This window comes from Chiloscyllium plagiosum, unplaced genomic scaffold (assembly GCF_037043375.1).
Source record: "Chiloscyllium plagiosum isolate Xiang-an unplaced genomic scaffold, Cpla_swu_hap1 HiC_scaffold_41, whole genome shotgun sequence".
Classification (NCBI taxonomy): domain Eukaryota; kingdom Metazoa; phylum Chordata; class Chondrichthyes; order Orectolobiformes; family Hemiscylliidae; genus Chiloscyllium; species Chiloscyllium plagiosum.
In genome coordinates this window covers 5,502,631-5,514,015 of record NW_028270179.1, presented here as the reverse complement: position 1 = coordinate 5,514,015, position 11,385 = coordinate 5,502,631, and the positions used below count along the sequence as shown (strand labels likewise).

The 11,385-nt window shown below is 40.3% G+C and overlaps 1 protein-coding gene across 1 annotated transcript; it reads left to right on the top strand.

Moving 5' to 3' along the window:
• Positions 1–246: 246 nt before the first annotated feature.
• On the top strand, positions 247–3,791 carry LOC148138133 (putative G protein-coupled receptor 139). Its single transcript, XM_087981822.1, has 2 exons — positions 247–328; positions 2,887–3,791. The coding sequence occupies exons 1-2, from the start codon at positions 247–249 to the stop codon at positions 3,789–3,791; spliced, it is 987 nt and encodes a 328-aa protein (XP_087837948.1).
• Positions 3,792–11,385: the final 7,594 nt, after the last annotated feature.

The window sequence follows — 11,385 nt, the reverse complement described above, 5'->3', positions numbered from 1 at the left end:
GAAGCTGGCGGAAAATTTGGCCTTGATCTTTGAGTCGACATTGTCTACAGGTTTAGTACTATAGGACCGAAGGTTTGCAAATATCGTCCCCTTGTTCAAGAACGACAATCGAGATAACCCAGGAAGTTATTATCAGTAAACCTTACATCTGTTTTCGGAAAAGTTTGAAAAACATTATAAGAGATAGGATTTTTAATCAGCTTGCAAGTAACCATTTGATTGGATGAGGGTAGGGCAGTTGACGTGATGTACATGGACTTAAGTAAAGACTTTGATAAAGTTCCACATGGACGGCGTTTGGAGAAAATGCGGCGGATTGAGATTGAATGTGAGTTAATATTTTGGATTAAAACTGGCTTTCTGTAAGAAAGGAACGAGTGGTGGTTGATGGGAAATATTCAGACTGGAGACAGTTATTAGTTCTGGGCCAGAAAGGTTTGTTTTCGGACCAGTGCTGTTTGTCATTTGTATAAATAACTTGAACGCAAGTGGATGGGTTCGTAAGTTTTCAGATGACACTAAAGTCGATGGAGTGATGGATAGTGTGCCAGAATATTGCAGGTTGCAAGGGCACTTGGATAAACTGCAGAATTGGGCTGAGAGGTGACAAATGGAGTTCATTGCAGATAAATGTGCGGTGTTTCACTTTGGGGACAATAACAGGAAGGCAGAATACTGGTTCAATAGAAAGATTATTGGATGTCCTGAGGGACCCTGGTGTCCCTGTACACAGATCCAGTTAGAGCCCTGGTGGGTAGTGCTGTTGAGAAGGCGCACGGTGTGTCAGGTTTATTGGTAGAAGTATTAAGTTCCAGAGTCGTGATGTCATTCTGCAACTGTACAAAACGTTAGTGCGACCTCAACTGGAATTTTGTGTACAGTTCCGGTCTCCCCGTTACAGGGAGAATGTGGAAGCATTGGGAAAGGTGCAGAGGAGATTTACCAGGATGTTGCCTGGTCTGGCGGGAAGGTCTTATGTAGAAAGGCTGAGGGAATTGGGTCTGTTCTCATTGTCGAGAAGCAGGCTAAGAGAGATTCAATAGAGACATACAAGTTGATCAGAGGATTACATAGGGTGAACAGTGAGAGTATTTTTTCCTTGGATGATGACATCGGCTTTTACGAGGGAGCATAGCTGTAAATTGAGGGTTGATGCATTGTAGACAGGTGTCAGTGGCAGGTTCTATACTCCAAGAGGAGTAAGGGACTGGAATTCCATGTCTGCCAATGTAGTTAACTCAGCCGCAGTAGGGGCTTTAAAACTGTCCTTGGATAACGAAATGGATGATAATTGCATAGTGTAGGTAGGTGGGCTTAGATTAGTTCAAAGGTCAGCGCAACATCGAGGGCTGAAGGGCCTGTTCTGCGCTGTCTTGTTCTGTGTTCTATGTTCAATATTCATTTGTGTTTCTGAATGAATGTTATAGGACAGGATTACATTTCGATTTGTGGGAAATTAGAGCTTCGAATTTTGTGCATTTGTTTGCTGCATTAAAACATTCGCAATACAATAAAATAGATTTTTGAACAGCTTTGTGGAACACTGCCGTCTATAGCTCTGCAATTACATCATTACTTTAATTTGAAATATAGCTCAGAATTGATGAACATGTGGTCTGCAGAAAAGGAACATGCGTCCCACTTTACAAAACCGAGGTATCTGAAAATCAAATTCTATTTTGAAAATTGCTTTTTCGCCATCATCTAATGCTGTAAAATAAGTCAAGCATGAACGTCTCGATTATACATGAACATTGAATTAGCTTTATGAATACACCCTATCCACACCTTTGATCGTTCCCTGACGGCAACAGCCGCAAAGAATTCTGCAGAAATTTAAACAAGAAGGGAAACGAAAGGGCTCGGAAGGAACTGTCGGATCAATTTATGATTTGGAGATGCCGGTGTTGGACTGGGGTGTACAAAGTTAAAAATCACACAACATCAGGTTACAGTCCAACAGATTTAATTGGAAGCACACTAGCTAGCGTGCTTCAAATTAAACCTGTTGGACTATAACCTGGTGTGTGATTTTTAACTTTGGATCAATTTATGGCAGGGATGTAGCAGAATGGACGCTATTTATTATCGATCAGTGGATACTTTCAAAGATAAATGCTTTTCAGTCACAGCCAATACTCAATTCGCTTTAAGATTGTCCGCCATTGTCTGATTATGTTGTGCAGCATTGCATTTTTGGTATCTAAAATCTCCTGCCGGTACAGTAAAACACCCTTCATATTGTTTCAATGCTAAACATTTGCCTTGTCCAATAGCACTGAAATAATATTATCGGAGTTCTGCTGTGCCAGCAGGAGATTTTACATACCAAAAGAGCAATGATGCAAAATCTGTTAATGTATAGCTTTCAATGCGAATGAAAGATAATCGAAACGTAAAGCTGATTCTTCCTAACTGAAGTATATTAGTTAGGGAAGGTGTCTGACAGCGATGACGGCACCCTATCCAATCCTTCAGAAACTTCCAATCAGTGTTCTTGTGATGTCAAGCTTTCAATTATCATGGTAGAGTCTGTGCGCACTGCACGCATTAAAACCTTTGTTTAATTAAGTATAATTAAGAATAGAAATGATAAACCTGGTTCAGGGAATAATGGTGTGATTATATCTAACATGTAAAATGTTCCAGTTCATTGCATATGCATTCTTTGCACTCGAATTGTTCGGTTTATTTCCGTCTGTCATAACCCATCCAGATTCTGATACCTTGAATCTGTTGTCTGCAAATATTATATGAAAGATTGTGTTGTTCTGGATGTTGTGCACTTGAAAATATTTTTTTAAAAAACTGCTTTCGCGATGGAACGAGCATTGGGACAATACATTCTGCCACTAATCTGCTAATCTTTAATTCCATTTTCTGCAGTTAACTTAATAGCAATTGTCGTTTTGAAACGAGGGAAGTGTGGACTCTCGAAATGTATCACTCAGTACCTAGTGGCAATGTCAACAGCGGATCTACTGCTCGTCATTTTTAATGTTTTATTGAACCGAATCAACAACATTCACTTCCCAATAACATTCCTGTTCATTACTCCTGTGTGCTCGCTTAGAGTCGTCTTGTCTCTTGCAGCCCTCGATTGTTCTGTTTGGTTCACAGTTGCTTTTACTTTTGATCGCTTTGTGGCCATCTGTTGCCACAAGCTGAAACCAAAATACTGCACCAAGAAAACAGCAAACGTGGTGATTGTAACTGTGAGCATTGTTAGTTGTTTCAGGTCCATTACGTGGTACTTTGTTTTTGTTCCTTCAATAATCATTAGCAATGTGCCTTGGTTTTGCAAGCAGACACCTGACTATTTCACTTCAACGTTTTGGACAGTGTATGAATGGATTGACAGTCTCCTAACGCCTCTGATTCCAATACTGTGCATTTTGGTCTTTAACGCTCTGACTGTCAGAAACATTTTGAAGGCCAATCGACTCCGGAAGGGCCTCCGTGGTCATGAGAAAAAGGAAAACGACCTTGACCCTGAAATGAAGAATCGAAGGAAATCCATAATTTTACTCTTCGCTTTGTCCTCCAATTTCATGCTGTTGTGGATCACATATGTTGTACATTCGTTAAACTGGTCAGTTCGAAACTTTAATTATACAAACAAAAATCTTAGTGATCCCGTGTATGTTGCTCAACAGATTGGATTCATGCTCCGGCTCTTGAGTTCATGCACCAACACGTGCATTTACATACTAACTCAGAGAAAGTTCAGGGATGAGTTAAAGAATGGCGTGAAATATCCATTTACTATCATTTTTCAATTTCCTAAATGAAATTTAAAGCTACATCTATATTCGTGATGGTACAACTCTGTTTTATTTCATGTTTTATTCTGTCTGCCTGCTGCATATTAATTACAATTGTGCATAGTCCGTCCGAGTGCAATCAGAATAAAATTTTCCCATAAATTCCGTGATAAATCTTTGCAGATGGCCAAGTTGATGGCGAACCACACACCTCATACATTCTCCTCTAATGGTCAGTTTCAGTGAGATTATAAAAGAAAACAAAGACCTGCAGATGCTGGAACAAAACAGAAATTGCTGGAAAAACTCAGGTGTGGCAGCAACTGTGGGAAGAAAGCAAACTTCAAGTTTGCTTTTCAGGTCCCCTTCACCAGAACGGTCCTAATGAACGACTCGAAACACGGACGCTACTTGCTTCCAATAGATTGCACCAAGCCTGTTGAGGTGCTCTAACAATTACGATTATGTTGTCAACTTAGATTTTTCCAAGATTATTGTTGGATGGAGATTTCCAATCCTCGCTTCTATTCGTGTGTTATTATACTCTTCCTCTGTCAAACGGAAATTCTTCCAATGGTGGAAAACGTAACGCTCCTTGTTGCAAATTTTCTCCTGAAACGTGGCTATCAGATAGCATGTTGTAGAAACAGACATAGTCCACATAGCTCCGCATATGTTGACAAATTTTATGATAGATTTGTGCTTTGAAGCAGTTTGTTTGATACTTCAAACTGTACGTGACACAACTTCCTTCAGTTGAGCATTGTTGCGAATCAAACTATTCGTCTGTAATCGTTGAACAAATGCTGTATAATTGAAGCTGATGCTGCGCTATACATGTACATTTTTCACCATTTCCAGATTTACGTTGAAGTTCTCTTAGCCACAATGTCGGACCCCTGGATATTTTAAGATCTCCATCTCATATGTCGTGCATTCCACATGCAGGGATTTTTTCTCTCTCCTCGCCTGCACCTGCTTTGTGCTGAAAAAGGATTCTGTCTATAGAAAGAACAATTCCCATGTATTTTATTCTGAGTGCTCTCAAAAAATATTCCTAATTTTGCTGATCTGCACTGTTTCGACACGGTAGTGGACCGCTCTGGTAATTCACGCAGAAAACCCAGAAAAGCTCACCACTTCTTGTAATCTGTTAAAATATAAGTTGCAGGAAACTGCCAAATTCCACTATTTCAAGAAAACAATATCAAATTACTCTTTAACTCTAAATGTGAACATTAAGCACAACTATTCACAATTCTAATACCCCCTTTCTCTTAACTTCTTATTACCTGCCTCGAACGCTATCACAATATGCTCTTCCAATACGACACTTACTAAAATTCCATCAACTTAATTTCAAAAACACTGAAGCAGTTGTGGTCGTTGGTGTTTTTCTTCTTCCGGCTGAAGATCTCCCTGGGTCGTTTCTTTCTTTTATACTGTGAATATGTTTCATATGAGGAGTCACCTTTTATAGGAAGTGATTCATAATGTTTAGGATCAGTGTTGATGTCAGTTGCTCTGTCTCCAATTTTCAAAAAGCCTTCATTTTTAAATCCCCAACATCGGGTACTCTCATTATTTCAATGTTGGCAAAACAATAAGTCGAAACAGGCTATGGTTATCGCATCCTGCGGTATAATTTAAACTGATTGGTTAAATTCGAATTGTTATCAAAACAGCAACCAATTCAGCCATCCATTTTACAGCATTCCGTTTTCCAGTTCACTCTGAGACTACCATCTAGTCATACGACGCATGTGTTACTACGATCTCAGCTCAGAACATCATTCACTCTCTCTTAAAAGGTCAGTACATGCCTTCAACATCGAAACAACAGTCCTCCAATGCACAACGTCTTTCCAATTCTTCCCTGTTGCTGATGTTTTCTAAAAAGATCTTATGATCTCGTTCTTGTGCAAGTTGGAAACAACTGCAGAGTTGTTGCCGCGCAATGTATTAACAACTCACTGATTCTTGTTGTTTAGCCTTGTCTCTCTGCCCACAGACTTCTCCATCTTCCTCAGACTCGCATGTTTCGCCAGCAAAGTCGCATCTTCAGTTTAATCGACACTTTGAAATATATTTGTCATCTTGTTCTTTATGTTCCATTTCAATCTTCCCTGAACATCATTGGCTTTTTTCAATCTTAATGGCATCTTGCTCTGTTTTGGCATTTATTTCAGGTGGATGACGACGCATTTGAATATTGCACCATTTTGGGATGGTTTCCTTCATGATCAAAGATAGCATCGAAGTCAATTTTATCAATGTGCGAATTGAACGTCTACGCTAAAGTAGCAAATTTAAAACAGATGTTCAACACTTCTTAGCGTAAGTGTGACTAGTTTTGACAGAATAACTGTGGAGATATGTCTATTTGAAGTGATTATAGCATTCTACTGGATGTGAGTGTAGCATACAATTCAGAAGTAATCATTTCCAAACGATTTTTTTTTCCTGTTTTCTTTCTGAGAGAGCCAGGGGCCCACAGCAACGGCTTTTTAAAAACCCACCAGTAATAAGGTTTGACGAACGTCTACCAAGTTTGCATCCACTTGAACTGGTGATAGTCTCAAATTATCCTATCAATTTTTCATTTTTAAGTTGCAAAATTCGAGGGTACTTTCGGGTTCTTCTTCCATTTTTGCTTTCTGATACAACGGTTTTAGTTTTTTCATGTTTCCTTTGTACTTTAGGAATTTTCTCTGAAGTAGTGATATAGACTTTGTGTTTCAACTGTCCTTCTTTTCTACGCAACCATTTGATCAACCTTCGTTTCTGATAACTAAACCTCAAATTATTTATCTTTACTTTCGGGCGTAGGTTTGCTCGCTGAGCTTAAGGTTTGATATCCAGACGTTTCATTAGCTGGCTAGGAAACATCATCAGTGGCGACGTCCAAGTGAAACAAAGCTGTTGTCTCCTGGTTTCCATTTATATCTTTCTCCTGGATGGGGTTCCTGGAGTTTGTGGTGATGTCATTTCCTGATCGTTTTCTGAGGGGTTGATAGATGGTATCTAGATCTATGTGTTTGTTTATGGCGTTGTGGTTGGAGTGTCAGGTCTCTAGGAATTCTCTGGCATGTCTTTGCTTAGCCTGTCCCAGGATAGATGTATTGTCCCAGTCGAAATGGTGGGGTTTTTTTCATCAATTAGTAGGGCTACGAGGGAGAGAGGGTCGTGCCTTTTTGTGGCTCGCTGGTTTTCGTGTATCCTGGTGGCTAATTGTCTTCCTGTTTCTCCTACGTTGTGCTCGTGGCAGTCCTTCCATGGAATGTTGTAGATGACGTTGATTTTGCCCATGGGCTCGACTGGGTTTTTTAAGTTCGTTAGTTTTTGTTTGAGAGTGTTGGTGGGTTTGTGTGCTACTAGGATTCCGAGGGGTCTCAGTAGTCTGGCTGTCATTTCCGAAACTTCTTTGATGTATGGTAAGGTGGTTAGGGTTTCTCGCTGTGTTTTGTCTGTTTGTCGTGGTTTGTTCTTGAGGAGTCTGTGCACTGTGTTTTTTGAGTATCCGTTCTTCTTGAATACGCCGTATCGGTGGTTTTCCTCTGTTTCTCGGAGTTCGTCTGTGCTGCAGTGTGTGGTGGCTCGTTGGAGTAGTGTTTTGATACAGCTTTTTTTGTGTGTGTTGGGATAGTTGCTGGTGTAGTTGAGTATTTGGGCAGTGTTTGTCGGTTTTCTGTCTACGCAGGTTTGTAATAACATCACCACAAACAGAAAATGACATCACCACAAACCACAGGAACCACATCCAGGAGAAAGATATAAATAGAAAGCAGGAGACAACAGCTTGCTTCACTTGGAGGTCGCCACTGATGATGTTGCCGAGCCAGGTAATGAAACGTCTTGATATCAAACCTACAGCTCAGCGGGCAAAACTACACCCTAAACCTCAACCTGAGCTACAAACATTCACACACTTTGCAAAAATGTATCTTTACTCTTTGATTTCTCCTCCTGTTTCCACTTGTGGCTTTGTGACCTTTATACAACAAAATCAGGAAAAAGCCGAGGATATAGTTATGAAAAGCTCCAGTTGCCTGATTTTCGTCGGATTTGTCAAGCAGAATAGGCATCTTTCCCACTTGTGATCCAGTTATATCATTACTAAGGATAAACCTGCTTCTGGAATGGAGAATCTCTGCACTACTCGAACCATTAATTCGCCATTTTTCACCGGTGTCTATAATCTCATTTACATGATGGAGCACTGTTCTTCAAACCACGAATTCCGCAAGTTGCCATCTTTTCCGGAAACAATTCTTCTGAATTGCACCCATCAAACATTGCCTTGCTCATGCATCTCTTAAAATCTTATTTACATTACCTGCTCCTACTGGTACATATGAATAATCGTTTGCCATGCCAGTAACTTCAGAAATGAGACATGACACTTCCATCTGAAGTAATGCTTGAACAGTCTGTATATTCTTTTTTTCAGCTTTCTAGCTATCACTGTACTTTCCTTTACCTTTTTCGCAAACTCACTGGCTTGTACTGATTTTCACATCTGTCTTCCCAGCGCTTTATGTAACCACCAACTCTGCGACTCAATGTGTCCTAATATGTGCCAGAGAATTCATCCAAAATATTTTACTTGTTTTCTGCCTCAGACGTTTAATTTCTTACCGTAGGTAAATTATTCTTACTACTTTCAAAGGCATCTTCTTTTCTATACCCTCCAAAGATTTCTCTTTGGACCAATTTCGACAAAACGCAGATTGATACTGATGTCGGAAGCCAATCTGTGATTTATGAACTAAGTCATAATCATCAGAGAATTCAATACTAATTTTGCAAGTTCATCTCTCTGCTCTTCCACATGAATTTTGTTTGATTCAGGCAATACTTTATAAATCGTTTCATATTTGTTCGACCTTAACGTTTCAGTTTCAAATGTTACAGATAAAAAGCTCTCACTTTCTGCCTTTTCTTCAACGGATATTCATTATGTTCCTATTGCTTTCAATAGTAACTCAAACAGTTTCATTTAATTTGCATATTCAAGATATTTGCTTTCGAAAATGCAACATCACATTCATCTTAATTAAAGTCCATCTGGTGCTCTTTGTCATTTTCGCCCATCTGATAAACGCCCCATTGTTCTCTGAGATAGATGTCTTTATTGTCGAAAACAACGTCTATTTTGGCGTCATCGAAAACCTCCTAAGCATATTTTTATATTCAGATCCAAATCAGTTATACAAATGTCAAATAATCAATGGATGTAGTAGTGATTTCATGTGGCACATTATGGTCACAGGCCCCCAATGCGAAAAACAACTCTCCACCGCAGTCATCTGCACCTGACCTTCAAGCGAATTTGTAAACAGCTACCTACTCCCCCTGTATTCCAATTGAGCCAACCTTACTAAACACTCTACCGTCCAGGAATTTGTCCTTTGCTTTGCTGAATTTCATGTTGACAACATATGGCTGGGTGAACCACATATAAGAAGTGAGAATATATCATTTAGCATGAAGGGCCAATGGGCTGAGAAGTGGCATTTGGAGTTTAATGCAGAAAATGTGATCTCTGCGTTTTGGGAAAGCAAATCTTAGCAGGACTTATACACGTAATGGTAAGCTCCTGGGGAGTGTTGACGAACAAGGAGACCAGGGAGTGCAAGTTTATAGCTCCTTGAAAGTAAAGTCGCAAGTAGATAGGATAATGAAGATGCATTTGATATGCTTTCTTTTATTGGTCAGAGTATTGAGTCCAGGAGTTGGGAGGTCATGTTGCGGCTGGACAGGACATTGGTTAGGCTTCAGTTCGAATATTGCAATTCTGGTCTCCTTCCTATTGGAAAGATGTTGTGAAACATGAAAGACTTCAGAAAAGATTTACAAGGGTGTTGCCAGGGTTGGAGGACTTGAACTAAAGGGAAAATCTGGACAGGCTGGGGCTGTTTTCCCTGGAGCGTCGTAGGCTGAGGGGTGACCTTAAAGAAGTTTACAAAATTATGAGGGGCATGCATAGAATAAATAGACAAAGTATTTTTCCCTGGGTTGGGGGAGTCCAGAACTCGTGGGCATAGGTTTAAGGTAGAGGGGGAAGATGTAAAATAGATATAAGGGGCAACTTCTTAATGCAAAGGGTGGTACGTGTATGGAATTAGCTGTCAGAGGAAAGAGGCTGGTACAATTGCAACATTGAAAAGGCATCTGGATGGTATATGAATAGGAATAATTTGGAGGGATATGGGCTCGGTGTTGGCAGGTGGGAGAAACTTGTGTTAGGATATCTGGTCGGCATGGACGGTTTGGACAGAAGGATCTGTTACCATGCAGTACATCTCCAAATCTCTGTGACACTATGAGGGTGAATTTGACTAAGTGAACTAAATACAGATGCACGTGCAATGGAGGTCAAAGAGAATCAGGTGAAAATAAAACTTCCAGAGAATGTCATACCTCGCGCGAGCAAGGTTGAGTTTGGTGTTAGAGACGAATCCACTCAGCCTTTCACATGCCTGGATTGGTGGTCATGAGAGTGTGAGATTGGTGTTATCTGCTTCATTAAATCAATTTCCTTCTTCATAAGGTAAACGTTCAAGATGTCCACTGACAATTGCGCAGTGCTCAGCAGCTGTTAAAACCTCACAGACATTGTACACTTGCAGCTGAATGTTTCATGAACTTTCAGACCGAATCCCAGAGCTGACCCGAAAGTAGCACTAACTGTGTGAATCAATCTTTCAATTATGGCATACGTTTCTTGACCCTTGTTTTGAAATATTCGGAATGCATGTCATCAAGGTGATGATATAATTGGTAAAAAAAACCTCATCATTTGAAAGAAAATAAAGGAAGGTAACCAAACTTTATGTAAGAATTAAAATGTTAATACAAAAACAGAATTAAACCATATTTGAAATTGTATCACATTGTGGGCGGCACGGTGGCACAGTGGTTAGCACTGCTGCCTCACAGCGCCTGAGACCCGGGTTCAATTCCCGCCTCTGGCGACTGACTGTGTGGAGTTTGCACGTTCTCCCCGTGTCTGCGTGGGTTTCCTCCGGGTGCTCCGGTTTCCTCCCACAGTCCAAAAGATGTGCAGGGTCAGGTGAATTGGCCACGCTAAATTGCCCGTAGTGTTAGGTAAGGGGTAAATGTAGGGGTATGGGTGGGTTTCGCTTCGGCGGGTCGGTGTGGACTTGTTGGGCCGAAGGGCCTGTTTCCACACTGTAATGTAATCTAATCTAATCTAATTGTCAGGAGCCAAGTTCTCAGTTAGATTTCATAAAGATAACAGTGGAAAGTTGTCTTTCTGTCAATTCAAATTTTGGGGTCTGTGAATTGGACACCTGGAAAGAATGAATGAAAGTGATTGTCCAATACCAGTTTACGCACTGAAATGTCAAGAAAATGCAATTGAAGATTAATTTCATGCAGGTAAGAGGCCCAATAATTTTCAACAAAGCCAGCATGTTACTACATACACAGATGTAATGTCACAGAGTCACACAGAATGGAATTAGCCCCTTCAGTCAAAATAGTTTGGCCGAACATAATCCCAAGATGCACTATTCCCAGCAGCCAGTTTTTTTTTACCTCAGTCCATCCAAACACATGAGCATTTCGGACTTATGTAAGTTTTTGTAAAAGCTGC

What these genes read in the sequence shown, in the direction of transcription:
- LOC148138133 (XM_087981822.1), top strand. Translation starts at nt 247, where the DNA reads ATGTACATGGACTTAAGTAAAGACTTTGATAAAGTTCCACATGGACGG. An exon ending in GCGGCGGATTGAGATTGAAT is followed by an intron (nt 329 to 2,886) that starts GTGAGTTAATAT and finishes CATTTTCTGCAG; the next exon opens with TTAACTTAATAGCAATTGTC.